Source organism: Perognathus longimembris, chromosome 6 (assembly GCF_023159225.1).
Source record: "Perognathus longimembris pacificus isolate PPM17 chromosome 6, ASM2315922v1, whole genome shotgun sequence".
Lineage (NCBI taxonomy): Eukaryota > Metazoa > Chordata > Mammalia > Rodentia > Heteromyidae > Perognathus > Perognathus longimembris.
The window spans coordinates 86739213-86754703 of NC_063166.1; the positions used below are offsets into that span (position 1 = coordinate 86739213).

At 44.2% G+C, this 15491-nt stretch overlaps 1 protein-coding gene across 1 annotated transcript in view; it reads left to right on the top strand.

Annotated features, from left to right (window-relative positions):
* Myt1 (myelin transcription factor 1) overlaps positions 1-15491 on the top strand; it is a 77306-nt gene that overhangs the window by 13651 nt on the left and 48164 nt on the right. Inside the window, exon 2 of the mRNA XM_048347523.1 lies at positions 14156-14256. Within this exon, the coding sequence (XP_048203480.1) occupies positions 14156-14256 (101 nt within the window). The remainder of the gene's footprint in view (positions 1-14155; positions 14257-15491) is intronic.

The window sequence follows — 15491 nt, forward strand, 5'->3', positions numbered from 1 at the left end:
AGCACTTTCTAGTTGACAGGGCCCTCAGTAAAGAGTGGTTCAAGGAAGAGTCATCTATTTTCTACTCTTCCTGGTCTGAGGAGCTGGGCCTTTCAGAGTATGATGTTTTGGTACTGTCACAGGATGCAGGTGAGGGTTAGTGACATTTCCCTTTAAAAGCAGGCAGTGTTGACTGCATCTACCTAGGGCTCACTTAGGGTCCTTGACTTCAGTCACAGAATGAGAATTTCTGGACAAGTCACAATGGTAAGAAAACTTGACAGAGCTTTATGAGTAAGTAAGCAAGCAAGTAGACAAAGAGACAAAAAGCACAAAAACATACAAGCAGGAAGGAAGGGGCACACTCTAAGAGTATGGGTGCTCTCTAGGAGAGACATAGACACACAGTTCCTTCGTTAGGCTTATTTATATGGTAAAGGCAGGGGGTCTGACTGCCAAGGTATGCAAAGGTAGATGTTTTACATTTGCTCTAATCACTCCTGATGTTACACTTTCTGAGTTTCTGGATGTTTGGGGCATTCTTTCCAGGCAAGAATGCACCCTGCTATAAAACAGATCCTTATCTCTGAGCTAAGGAAGTCATCCTGTTGTCTGCATTTTAGGTAGGTGGTTGCTTAAGTTTGGGGGAGCATTTTTCTCAGGGAACCATATATTCTGCCAGACACATGTTAATTCTTGAGGTGAGAAATGCATCTCTCAGGAAGAAGGCATCCTGTTGTCTCTCTTTGAAGCTAAGAGACAGTTTCTGTGTTTCTAGTTATAATGTTTCTGAGTTGCCTTCGCTAGGCCTCATTTTCCTCAGTTTATCCTGTCTTATTTTCCCCTAAATGACTTTGGTCCCTTAACTTTAAGGGAAGTAGATGAATGAATATTTCCTGTATTTGCTGTAAGTTTGCCATACCTCATTTTCCCCTGTCTATCCTGCCTCAGTACTACAGGGAAAGAACAGCAGAACAGACACACCTAGCTGCCTTCTTGGTCCTGGGGGCCCATGTGACCTTTGAGGAGTTCAGGGTTAGGTCTTAACTCTTTTGCTATTATATGTGTGTGCGTAGGCATGTGTGCTGGCTCCAGGGGCTCTAAGAGCATCCTGAGTTGGAGGATGGGGCTGAGTATGTTCCTACCTTGGAAGGGACACTCTGTGTTTGAGGGGAGTAAGTTTGTGTGGTCTACCTGCATTCTGAGTGCCTTGCTGTTGAAGAGGTTTGGACCTGGCCACTAGCACAGTGGGCCCTAGGTAGATGCAGTCAACACTGCCTGTTTCTCTGGGATAATACTGCTTTAGTTTGGATACCCTTCTTCCTGTTCACAACCTCTAGATGACAGGCTGCCTGGAGAACCAGTCCTGTGATCTGGTTTGGGAAGTCACTATTACTGTGAGCAGTTTAGCTATTGTTTTTGCACCATTGGTACCGCCAGAAGAAATAATGATAATAATATAAGAAAGACTCAGCCATACTAACTGCCTGCAACATGCTATTTGCATTTTTAAGGAAATATTTCTTTGAGACAGCTTGGGTGAAAGGTCACTATTTGCATATAAATGGAAAAGGCAGTGTGTGATGCTGGAAGTTACATCTGTATTATTTTCTCAGCAGTGAGCTGCTGTTGGAGAGATTAAGGGACATGGCTTGCATTTGGCTTTTATTCAGTAGAGAAAGTCCCAGTAAGACTGATTTAGAAGCAAAACAATAAAGGAAATGTACAAAGCTATAGAATTGTGAACTTCCCTGCCCCCACCTCTCATCTCTCATTTTCACCTAAACTCAGTAAAAGCAGGTCTGTCTGTTCTACTCAGCAAGTCTTCATTCTACTCCTCTTTGGATTCCTGTTTAAAAAAAGGACTGGAAAGAAAAAGAGTAAAACTTGCCCTCATTTTCCCCTCAGCCTTATTTGTGATTCCTGTCAAAGCTGTTCCAACCAGAGCTTCTCCAGCACTAGGGTGGACTAGAACCTCTCCTGCTACTGGAGCATCCCAGGATTGGGAAGGGCTCCATTCTTGGAGCTCCTGTGGACCCCTGCCAGGACAGGCCTGGGAGCAGAGTTTCAAGGGGGTCCTGTGTGGTCCGGGGTGTCCTGCAGCTCCCAAGGAGTTCTCCACTTCCTAGGTCACTGGTCACTTCTTCCCCATGGGCACAGGACTGTTGGGTGGCAGGTGTTCCTGGCTTCCCAGCAGATCAGAGGAAGAGCCTGCCATCTCAGAGAACTTGACAGAGCCGGGCCAGTGTATGAGTTGGAGGACCATCACAGAGGAGGGCCTAAGGTTCTGCCTCTGCTTCAAAATTTCAACTGACCACTTGTAATTTAGGTAATGTACTCCATCCCTATTATTAATTTTTCCCCCTGAAAACAATCTCAAACCCACAGATACATTTCAAGTATAGGGCAAGACTGATAGCCACCTAGAAAGATAGGTAGGGTTGTCCTGCAGTGAAGGTTCCCTTCCTCCCTTTTGCAGTCAGGGTTAGGAAAGGTTTCCACATTCTCTTCTATAACTTTGAGCTTTTTGAAGAACTATGGTCAAGCATTTTTGTAAAATGCTCTTGTATTTGGATTTGTCCCGTGTTGCTGTGATTGGACTTGGGGCACAATGGAACACTGTAGTGCAGTGTCCCTTGTGTGAGGTCCATCTTTCTGTGCTTGGTGCTCCTTGACTTGACTTTTTACTGAATTAGATAGATAGGCTGTTTTTAGCACATCCCCCAAACCACTCTTTTCCCTTTGCGATTAATAAGCATTTCAAAGGAAGTACTTAGACAATATGGAGACTTCTCATCAGACTCTATATTTGCTCATTAAAACACCCATCTGACGGGACTCATGATCTCCTTTTCCAAACAGTAGAATATCAGCTTTACTTTGATGCTCAGATTTTTTTCTGACTGGCCAGTGGGAGTTGAGTGCTATTCCCTGCCTTTCTCTTTTGCTCTTTCTCAATGCCCTATATTCAGAACTGGTATGGAAGATGGAGGCTAGCCTAGGACCCAGTGCTGGGTGTCTCTTGGTGCCTGGGGCTCAGAAGAGGCATTCATGTGCATAGGCATAATCTACTCTGCCTGAGTGAGCACATACAGATACAAAGACACAGACACACATACATACAGCATGTATGTACTTGAAACCATATGTTCACATCAATACCTGAGATTCTAGGTTCCACTGGTCATTTCTCTGTGTGTTTAACTTTTTCCTCCCAAACCAAGAAGTCTGCTTTCCATAATTCCTAACATATTTGCTTATTTAATCATTTGATTCACCCCTTTTCTGTACCATTACCCTTCATTCCAGGCAATCACTGACCACTATATGGCTCCTTTCCTCACTAGGCCCCTTCTGTGGCCCCTAACTTCAGGCCATGCCCTGGAGGCACTTATGCTTGCTCAGGCTGAGGCTCCAGGCAGCCTCATAGGCCCAGTTTGCTCAGTACTGTGAGATTCTTGGAACCTGGGACAAGACAGTCCTAAGTGTGATGGATACTCAGGATTGGACCCTTGTGCTACGTTGCCCACAGTAGTCTGTTCTTTGTAATGTTAAGTAACATCTTTATTTTTAATGCTTAACTGCCTGGCCAAGGATCATAAGCCAGAATTCTTCTTCATACAAGGTTTTGTTTTTCTTGTAGATAATTATCACCCTGTCCTGTCCAGTGGGTGGTTTATAAGACTATTTAAACATTTTTTATCTATCTATCTATCTATCTATCTATCTATCTATCTATCTATCTTTTATTGTCAGTCATGGGGCTTGAACTCTGGGCCTGGGTGCTGCCCCTGAGTTCTTCAGCTCAAGGCTAGTTCTCTACCACTTGAGTCACAGCACCACTTCTGGTTTTCTGGTGGTTAATTGGAGATAAGAGTCTCATGGACTTTTCTTGCTCGGGCTGGCTTTGAATCGTGATCCTCAGATCTCAGCCTCTTGAGTAGCTAGGATTACAGGTGTAAGGTACCAGCACCCGGCAACACTATTTTTATTATTATTTTGTCATTCATGAGGCTTGAACTTAGGGCCTGGGAGCTGCTTCTGAGCATCTTTGTGTTCAAAGCTAGCATTCTATCACTTGAGCCACAGTGCCACTTTCGGCTTTTTCTGGGCAGTTTATTAGAGATAAGAATCTCATGGACTTTTCTGCCTGAGATGGCTTTGAATCACAATCCTCAGGTCTCAGCCTCCCGAGTTAGGGTTATAGGCGTGAGCCACCAGCACCTTGTGCAATGTGTATTTTATTCTACACACTTTTTAATATTTTAAGATCTTATAAGAGAGTACATGCTGCAGCTTATAATCAATCAGAAGGTCCTCCTCTGCTTCCTATAAACATCCTGCTACTGTTCAGTGATGAAATTCCATCCTGACAGGAGGGTTAGTCTGTGACTTTTTCCCTTTAGAAAATTTTAGAATCTTCTCTTTGCTTCTGGTATCTTTAAATTCTTTAATATTGGACTGAGTATGACATAGATATTTAAAAAAATCACTGTGCTAAGGATTTGATGAGCCTTTTGATCTAAAAATATAATTTTATTTAGCTCCAAAAAGTTACTTTTTATTAGTTTATACTTCCCTTTTCATCTTCTTGATTCTCTCTGGAACTTTCAGATAAGATGTTGGATCTCATTTTGTTTTTTCCTCATCTCTTCTACCAAATTTTTAAAATTTTGTATTTGTATGCTATTTCCAGGTTTGGGAAGACAGGAATCATGGTGTTATTAAATCCTTCCCAGCAGTTCTCATCTCTATCTGCACTCTGCCCATTGTCAATGGGCACTCTCTTTGATCTGTTGTTGTACCCACTGTAGTCAGTGATGGAAGGAGGATGGAAGGAGCATACTGGACACTTACTTGTCCAGTAGTCATGAAGGGCTACATGTTGAATTCTGAGATGCTAGACTTAGACTTGGGTTAAGGGCTGGGGTATAGGTTGTTGCCCCCAGGGCCTTATCCTCCCACTTCTGGATCTCAGGGCATGGGTGTCATATGTTCTTTGGACTAAGAGAGTGGTACTCTTTGTGTGTGTGTGTGTGTGTGTGTGTGTGTGTGTGTGTGTGTGTGTGTGGCTTGAACTCAGGGCCTGGGCACTGTCCCTGAGCTCTTTTGCTCAAGGCTAGAGCTCTACCACTTGAGCCACAGCACCACTTCTGGTTTTCTAGTGGTTCATTGAAGATAAGAGTCTCACAGACTTTCCTACCAGGGCTGACTTTGAACTGTGATCCTCAGATCTCAGCCTCCTGAGTAGCTAGGATTACAGGCATGAGCCACCACTGCCTGGTGAGAGTGGCACTTTTGACTGTGATTCCCAAAGTCTTATATGAGCTGTGGCTCTTTTCAAAGGGCAAGATGTAAGTTCAACTCCAGAGTTTAGCATCATTCTGCATGAGTATGTGGAAGTATGCTAGGTACTTGGCTAGTAGTCAGGCAGAATTGCCAACTCTTGGCTCTCTAGCAGGTTAACTACTAACTTGTCCTCACACAGTGCAGGCAGAAGGGGGAGAGTGTGCCAGAATGGGTCACAAGGCCTCCTGGCTATGCAGAAGCAGTTGTCCCCCCTGGCCCAACACTGGCTGTGTGTAGCTGCAATTGCCCCCTGGGGATGGTTTTGTCCTGAAAGGCCTACTTTCTCTCTATAGCCTTGATCTATTCTCTCTTTCTATTGCTAAACCTAGATTTCCCCGAACAAGGAAGTGGAGGTAGCAGTCATGATGGGTGAGGCTGGATCAAGTCATGGTTTCCCAGGCAATGTGGAAATACCAAAAGTGGCCTGTGGGACCTTTGCTGTGTGCACAAATGTCCCGAAGTGGTCCACTGGCCACTGGTATGCCTCAAGGGCCCAAAGTCCACATGCCTGCAAGAGGAAGAAGTTCATGTCTTCTTGTTTCTGTTGTCAAAAAGTTAGTAGTTTTTTGTTTTGTTTTGTTTTTTAATATTTCAGTCTTGGGCTTTGAACTCAGGTCCTGAGTGCTGTCCCCTAGCATCCATCCACCTGATTCATAGCTCCACTTCTGTGTTTTTCATGATTAATTGGAGATAAGAGTCTCATGGACTTTGCTGCTTGGGTTGGTTTTGAACTGTGATCCTCAGCTCTCAGCCTCCTGAGTAGCTAAGATTATAGGCGTGAGCCACTGGGCCCTAGCCAGAAAGTTAGTTTTTGATGTGTACATCCACTGGATGATTTCCCTAAGCTAGCCCAGAACTCACTTGACCATCCTTCCATCAGCAGCCTTCTTCCTGAAGTTTGAGACAGCTCTTGTCCCATCTTGACCTCAGGATGCTGGCATGAACTTATGCTGTTCTCATCCCTCAGAGGCCTCTGCCCTGAGGCATGCAGAGCCTGGCAAAGGACATCACTTCTCTTCTGACCCAGAGAAGAGCCCTGGTTTATGTGACTGTCTCCTCCCACTGTGAGCACCTGAGCTTGTATCTGAGCTTGTATCTGTGCATCTCATGTGTAGGCTCCTTGTATGGGCCATTGGCTTCTCTTTTTAAAAAATATTTTTGTTGGAATATAATTTATACATCAAACACCTTACCCATTAGAAGTATAAAATTTGATGGCTTTGAGCTGGGAATATGGCCTAGCAGTAGAGTACTTGCCTCGCATACATGAAGTCCTGGGTTCGATTCCTCAGCACCACATATTAGAAAAAGCCAGAAGTGGCACTGTGTCTCAATTGGTAGAGTGCTAGCCTTGAGGAAAAAGAAGCCAGGGACAGTGCTCAGGCCCTTAGTCCAGTCCCCAGGGCTGGCAAAAAAAAATTGATGGTTTTAATATATTTACAGAGTTATGCATTCATCACCACCCAATCTAATTTTATTACCTCAAAGAGAAATGGTTACTTCTCATTTGTACTCTTTCCTCTAGTCCTAGGCAACCATGAACCTACTTCCTGAACCAATGGATTGACCCTTTCTGGACATCCCATTACTGTGGAATTGTACCACATGTGGTCTTTTGTGTCTGACTCCTTTTACTGACCATGATGTTTTCAAAGTATACCACATTATGACATACACAATCACCTTCCTTCCTTCCTTCCTTCCTTCCTTCCTTCCTTCCTTCCTTCCTTCCTTCCTTCCTTCCTTCCTTCCTTTCTCTCTCCTTTCTTTCTCCCATTTTTTCTTTCTTTCTTTCTTTCTTTCTTTCTTTCTTTCTTTCTTTCTTTCTTTCTTTCTTCCTTCCTTCCTTCCTTCCTTCCTTTCTTTCTTTCTTTCTTTCTTTCTTTCTTTCTTTCATTATTCTTTCATTCCTTCTTTCTTTCTTTCTCTCTCTCTCTCTTTTTCTTTCTTCTTTCTCTTTTTGTGCCAGTTCTGTGGCTTGAACTCAGAGCCTGGGCTCTGTGTCAGACGTTTTTTTTATTCAAGGCTAGTGCTCTACTACTTTAGGTACAGCTCTACCTCTAGGTTTTTGGTGGTTACTTGGAGATGAAAGTCTCATAGCCTTTGCTGCCCAGGCTGGCTTTGAACTGATATCTGTCTCCTAAGTAGCTAAGATTAGAGGTGGGAGCCACCAGGGCACAGTCCTTCTTCTTTCTTTTTTTTTTTTTGGCCAGTCCTGGGCCTTGGACTCAGGGCCTGAGCACTGTCCCTGGCTTCCTTTTTTGCTCAAGGCTAGCACTCTGCCACTTGAGCCACAGCACCACTTCTGGCTGTTTTCTGTATATGCGGTGCTGGGGAATCGAATCCAGGGTCTCATGTATACGAGGCAAGCTCTCTTGCCACTAGGCCATATCCCCAGCCCCCCAGTCCTTCATTTTTTTAATTGATAAATACCATGTAATTGTACTTTGTATTATATATTCAGCAGTTGTTTTCTACTTCTTGTCTACTATGAGTAAAGTTGCTTTAAATAGTCCAATATGACCTTTGTATGAACATTTTTATTATTCTTGGGTAGATATCTAAGGGGTGAAATTGCTGTGTCAGATGGTAACTATTTTTCATATTTTGAGGAATTGCCAGACTGATTTTCAAAGTGACTGTGCTATTTTACATTCTTCATATACTTATCTACGTTTGTTATTATCTTTTAAAAATTGTTATTTGATTTCATTTTCCTACTGATTAGATGTTAAACATCTTTTCATGTATTTATTGGCCATTTGTATGTTGTCTTTGGAGAAATGTCTGTTCTCATCCTTTGTCCATTTTTAAGCTAAGTCATTTGTATTATTATGGAGTTGTAAGAGTCCTTTATGCTCAATACTGTCCCTTATCAGATGTATGATTTACAAATATTTATCCAGTCTGAGACTAGCTTATTGATAGTGTTATTTGAAGTATGCAAATTCTACACTCTAATGAATGTAACTAAGAAACCATTAGAAGAACTTACTCCTATATTTTCTAAATATTTTAGGCCTTATGCTTAGATCTGTGATCCCTGTGAGTCATTGTCTGCATATGATATAAGAAGTCCAGCCTAATGATTTTGTTATTGTTGTTGGTTGTGGGGCTTAAACTCTGGGCCTGGGCACTGTCCTTGAGCTCTTCAACTCCAGGCTAGCACTCTACCATTTGAGCCATAGCACCTCTTCTGGTTTTCTGGTGGTTAATTGGAGATAAGAGTCTCTTGGACTTTCCTGCTTGGCTTTGAACCATGAGTAGCTAGGATTATAGGTGTGAGCCACTGGCACCTGGCTCAGCCTAATGGTTTTCTATTTCTACTTGTCCCAGAATATTTGTTGAGTATACGTGTGTGTGTGTGTGTATGCACACACACTGGTCCTGAGGCTTGAACTCAGGGACTGTTCCTGAGCTTTTGTGCTTAAAGCTAGTGCTCTACCACTTAAGCCACAGCTCTACTTCCTGCTTTTTGGTGATTAATTGGAGATAAGAGTCTTACAGATTTTTTTGCTCAGGCTGGCTTTGAATCACAGTCCTCAGATCTCAGCCTCCTGAGTAACTAGGGTTATAGGCATGAGCCACTGGTGCCTGGCTTGAAAAGTATTCTTTCTCATTAAACTGTGTATGTGAAATTATTGAAATATAAGTTGGCATAAATGTAGAGGTTATCTTTGGGCCCTCAAGTCTGTTCCATTTCTCTATATCTCCATCCTGCTCCAGTACTACATTGCCTTGATTACTGTAGTCTTTTAAGTTTCAAAGCTGAGACGTGTGAATACTCCAACTATGTTCTTTTTCAAAAATTATTTGGGGGCTGGGAATATAGCCTAGTGGCAAGAGTGCCTGCCTCGGTATACCCGAGGCCCTAGGTTCGATTCCCCAGCACCACATATACAGAAAACGGCCAGAAGCGGCGCTGTGGCTCAAGTGGCAGAGTGCTAGCCTTGAGCGGGAAGGAGCCAGGGACAGTGCTTAGGCCCTGAGTCCAAGGCTCAGGACTGGCCAAAAATAAATAAATAAATAAATAAAATTATTTGGCTATTTTTTGCAAACAAAATAAAATAGCTGGAGAAATCAGAAGTGGTAAGATTTTGATGTGACTCAGAAAGCTTTGACAGACTTGACAGATGAAGAGAGGAGAAACACAAACCATTTGAGAAGCAGCTTTTGTGGGCAGAATGGTTTGGAGAAGAGAGGGCTTCTGATACCTGGTGGCCTGGTAGAGCAGGACGGGCTTGCCTGAGAGGCTAGCAGGATCAGGGGTGACCACAGAGTGCCTATGGATGTGACTTGGGCTTCTGAGTGTAGACTGTCTGGGAAGGGCATGGCAGGGTGAGGAGAGAGGCCCAGAGTCACTGCGCTTTATAGACATTCCTGTCTCAAGCTGTTGAAAGTTAAAAAGAATGGTTACATAGTTTAGAGAAATGAAAATGGTGGATATATTCTTGGGACCCTCTACCCAATGTTTAGATGGACAGGTAACTGTCATCTCATTAGAGGCAAGCCCCTAATTTTTTTGCAGAGGGGAATGGAGAAGCCCAAGGGCCTGTTTAGTCCTGATCATGCAGTGGTAACATCACCTGAGGAGTATGTGTTAGGTGAGGCTCAGGGGGGCTGACAGGTGGGCTCTCCTCAGGGACTACTCAGGCCCAGCGTCCTGCTGGGAAGTAGGTGGTAGCAGACACTGGCCTCAGAGGTGGCCTGTGGTTACCAGAGATATAAAATCCAAGGAATATGAAACCTGTAACCTTCTACTTTTACTATCTGACACTGGACTCCTCCTTCCTGACATTTGTTCTTATTTTAGTGATGTGAATATTTGCCAGTGGAAGGAAAGCTTATGATGCTAACATGGGAGTAGCACCAACTGCCAGGGTACTCTAAACTGAGCACAGACATGTTGTCCAGTCATGCTTACTTAGCCAAAGTCAATGAGATCCAGAGAGCACCAGAAGGGATGGCTCCTCCATAAGGATGTGCATTTAGGAATAGCCACAGTGCCTATGTCTTCATCCTGATGTAGGTTGGCAGTACTACCAGAGACCAGCCTGGCCAGTGTTCAATATGTTGCTCTTTGAGCTCTTCTTGGTAGTGCTATTCCTTGGCCCATGCCTGTAGGAGGAAATGGGCCCCCTCAGCTAGTCTTTGCCTCGGTTCTGGATTTCTTCTGGTCTGTGTTGGGGATTTCTGGCCCAGTGGAGAAAAACTTCCTTTCTTATGGCATTTCCTAGTTGTTCTGCTTAGCTTATCTGCCCACTAGAGTCCTATAACAGTGAACCTGCTGTGGTAACAGATATTGGGGCCAATTCAGAAGAAAGGGGTCACAGCCAGTACCATAATCCTGGCCACTGAGAGCTGTTTCTGAGTGGCTCATTACTTGAGACATGCTTAAGATGCAGGGTCTCTTTTTGTATAAATTCAGATGAGTGCGTTAGAAACTCAAGAGTCTTATTTTCATAAAATCTCCTCCTAGCCAGATTCCTCATGGAAATCTCTTCCAATCCATACTCCTCAATCCCCAAGCAACTCTCCAAACTTTATGAGGTCATTAAGCAGGGTCTGGGTGACACGTGGAGCAGTGTACATGAGCTTTGGGATCCCTTGGCGATACCATTGCATGTCCATGGAGCAGAGCAACTCTGTAGGCCTTCATACTTCTGGGCAGGGTTTCCTCTGGCCTGTGGGTCCTACATGCTGCTTGGTGCATGGGACTTAGTGTGTTGCCAGGGATGCATGTTTTGCATAACATCTAGATGGGAGGCTCTTGTCTAGGGTGGAGCATGCTAAATCTGTGGGACAGAATCTGGCCACATGTAGGTTCCGGTATGGACCAAAGTGGCCAGCACATTGTACTGGGCTTTTAGCTGTGGTTCTCCTTGAAAAGGGTTAATCATACCTGCAGTGTGCAGGAGCCAGATCTTGAGGTTCTGAGCTGTGAGTTAGCACTGTGATTTAACTGCCTGATCTACTCCCCAGGGTTGCAGTGCAGGGCTCTTATTCTGTTCTTGCCTTGCAGTGCCCACTGGCTTTGGTGTTAACAAAGTGGCAGTTAATGTCCTTCGGGGGTATGGACAATCTTAAGGTTCCAGTGTTTTGTGGCACACGGAGAAGCCTCAAGCTGGCCTGGAAGCAGGAGCATAAGAGTCAGTGGTTATAGGTCGTTCCACCGGGTTTACTTCCAGATTCCTGAGATGGTGAGGGTGGAAAAGTAGTAGTGTGTTGGTTATCTACCACCAAACAGAAAACTGGAGGTCCCTTTGCAGACTTAGCAAGTTCATTTATGGCAAGATTCTGAGAAGCAGGGGAGACATAGAGGAGAAGCCCCAGGAGGGGTGGCTTCTGGGGTACACTGTGTGGTTTCTGGGGTACCCTGTGTGGCTTCTAGGGTACCCTGCGTGGCTTCTGGGGTACCCTGTGTGGCTTCCAGGGTACTCGATATGGCCTTTTGGGTACCCACCCTGTGTGGCACAGACCTTAAGTTATTTCCTCTAGCTGTCAGTGAACTGTATCCCAGTTATTTAGCATGTTTTCACATGTCAACTGAAACAAGAAATTGCCAACAAGGGTGCAGGTTACTGTAGTACTTTCTTTCCCAGGATGGACACTCAGAAATAGAGTCCTGAGCAATTCAGAGATTGACTGTATCGTAGCTCTTACTATGAAGGAAAAGAATGGAGGATCCTCATATCCCAGCATCTAAATGCAAAGTGAACTCCATGGTGGTGACTAACAGTTCTTGCCTGTTCACTTCTGGATTCTTCTAAGCATGTTCTTCCTCCCTCTCTTCCCAATAGGGAGAGACTGCCCATATTCTCCTCCTTGTGTAACATCTTATCTTTTTTTTTTTTTTTTGGCCAGTCCTGGGCCTTGGACTCAGGGCCTGAGCACTGTCCCTGGCTTCTTCCCGCTCAAGGGTAGCACTCTGCCACCTGAGCCACAGCGCCCCTTCTGGTCGTTTTCCATATATGTGGTGCTGGGGAATCGAACCGAGAGCTTCATGTGTAGGAGGCAAGCACTCTTGCCACTAGGCCACATTCCCAGCCCAACATCTTATCTTTTAAAATCTCTCATGTGGTTGGCAGCATATGCCTAGTGAGCCCAATGACCTGAGTATCTTAGTATTGGGCTCTGGCCTCTGCTGTATTTGAGGACTCATTTGTCTGCAGGGCAGGTGTTGGCTGTGGGGAACATCCCTCAACTCATGCCTCAGTAGTCAAGGGAGGATGCTGAGACCGATCCTACCCATAATGATGTAGATAGTAGATCCTACCCATAGGATCTACTGTGGACTTAAAGATCAATAAAGAGAAGACACATAGTAGGCACAACATTTAGTGCAAAGTCTTATGGACTTAGATTTCTTTGGAGAATGTGCATGCTGTATCCTAGACAACCACATCACTTTCCTCTGTGTTTTGGCTCCCAAAGGGAATCTGAACCCTTTAATAGGATGGAAGCATTTCCAAGTAACAAGAGGATGCTATTGCTAAGCCACAGGGCTACCTGGGGCCAGGAGCGATGGAATTCTAGAGGAAGACATTATCTGGAGATGTGTACCAAAAACCTAGGGGAAAGAAAAAATAATGTTTATGACAGCAGTGTGCCTGATCTGCCTGCAGCAGAATCCAAATTCACTTCCAAGGAGAAGCAGAGAGCAGGATGCAGAAATATTCATTTCCTGTTTTTATTGTTGGTTACTAATGACCTTCCTTTGAAACTAGCAGTTGTGGAAAGCAGGTTGTCATGGAGACAGGGAGTGACGAGAAGGGAATAGGTACACAATGCATTTCTTTGTCATGTCCAGCTGATGCATTCAGCCTCCGCTTAGACATGTGAATTTATGTGGGAAATTAAATATTAACTGGAAGCATTGCTCTGGAGAAAGGAGACCATAGGGAGAGAAAAGACACTGAAAAAAGACAATGGCAATAGTGGAGCCCAGGGAGATGCATGGAGACCCTCATGCATTCTTGTGAGGCAGAGTGTCAGCAGAGCTGATTTGGGGCTTTCCTTAATCAATGGGCTCCAAAGAAGTTGAGTGAAGCAATGTGCTCTTCTTTTTCTTATTCCTCTGTCTCCTCTCACCTTTTTCTTAAACAAACAAACAAAAAAACAAGTCTCTCTATATAGCTTAGCCCAGTTGTCCTTGAATTTGCTTCCTCCTCAGCTTCCTGAGTGCTGGGATTACAGACCTGTACCACTATGTACCACTATGTCTGGTTTGCTTCTTCTTTCCTTCCTTCCTTCCTTCCTTCCTTCCTTCCTTCCTTCCTTCCTTCCTTCCTTCCTTCCTTCCTTCCTTCCTGTCTCTCTCTTTCTTTTCTTTCTCTCTCTCTCACTCCTTTCTTTTGCTCTTTCTTTTCTCTTTTTTTTTGGTGCAAATGGATCTGGTCTGTATGCTCCTTTGGGTGCAGTAAAGATGCAGTGATGTAGTTGTAACTATAATTTACTCATCAGTCAGCCAATTTTCAAGTCTCAGTACAGGTTTTCTTGAGGAGATTCTCACTTGACTTGCCCCCAATTCTTTGTGTGGAATGCTGTGTTTGGGGATGTCTGCATCCCTCTGACACATTTTCTGTAAAGTCATTGCTAGAGTTGAGATAACCGTGCACAGCCTCTGTTTCTAAAGCGGAAGAATTTCCTCTTGTTCCTGGAGCCACTATAAAGGCCATAACATTGTCTGTTTTTCTGGTGGATTCTGAAAATTAGGGATTATATAAGCACTGGTAAAATGTCCCAAGTTTCTTTTTCTTCCTGAGCCTACCTGGTTAGCATGTGTGAGGCTCCCCTTTTCTGACCCTGTATCTTTTAAAATTTTCAGAAAATGAGTTCCGGGGCAAACTGCTGACCCAGAAGTGGACACACGTAGACAAGGCCAGCAGTTGTATGACCTCAAGAAACCTCCTGGACCAACACAGCAAGGTGAAGGCTTTACCCCACATGCTGCCTATGCCAACTTCCTCATAGTTCCTAGGCATGTATGGTCATCATCAGAACCTGGACAGGGTAGAGAGGAAATGGGACTTCTATCGTCTAGTTACTTTAAAATTAGAGGGACTAAAATGAACAGAATAAAACTAATATGTAGCAGTACAATCTCACTTTTCAGCCATTCCCTTTCTTGAGTTATGCTCATACATGTGCTCTGTGGTATGCCTTGATACCTGTTGTCTGTTATTCCTGCCTTGGCCCAGAATCCTTAAGGTTTGCTGCAGAAAGTGACGAGGTCATCTGTCTTTATTCATTTTCATCTTCCTAAATACAACAGATCCTGTGCAGCCCTTTCTAGAGATCTGATGCTGACCCCTCAACCTGTATGTGAAGGCTCTTCATTAAGGGCTCCAGCCACCGTCCAGGCATGGCCGCCCAGGTTGGGGGATGGCACAGTTGTAGAGAGTAATCCTATACACATTAAGAATACACACACACACACACACACACACACACACACACACACAATATTTGTCTGCCAGTCTGGAGTTTGAACTCAGGGCCTCGGTGCTGTTTCTGAACCTTTGTGTTCAAGGCTAGCACTATATACTGTGTAAGCCACAGTTCCACTTCCTGCTTTTTTTGGTAGTTAATTGGAGATAAGAGTCTCATGGGTATTTCAGTCCAGGCTGGCTTTGAACTGAGATCCTCAGATCTCAGCCTCCTCAGTTGTGAAGATTACAGATGTGAGACACCAGGGCCTGGCTATGAGCTGTATTTAAACTGCCTGCATTTTGTTGTCAGAGTTTCTGTTTTGAATCTGGTGATGAAAATGTACATTTTTTTTGGCCAGTCCTGGGGCTTGGACTCAGGGCCTGAGCACTGTCCTTGGCTTCTTTTTGCTCAAGGCTAGCACTCTACCTTTTGAGCCACAGTGCCACTTCCGGCTTTCTCTGTTTATGTGGTGCTGAGGAATCAAACCCAGGGCTTTGTGCATGCTAGGCAAGCACTCTACCACTAAGACACATTCCCAGCCTGAAAATGTACATCTTAATTGATCTATTATGGCCATTTTGCTAAGCCCCTCACTCATTTTGGTTCTGTTGGGCTATTAGTGTTTTAGGGGTCCATATTTGAGCTTTAGGAATGAAGGATACTGACATTGCTTTTGTCTAGATTTGTGGTATTTTGTCTATAATGGCTTCTTAACATTATTGTTGGTGTTT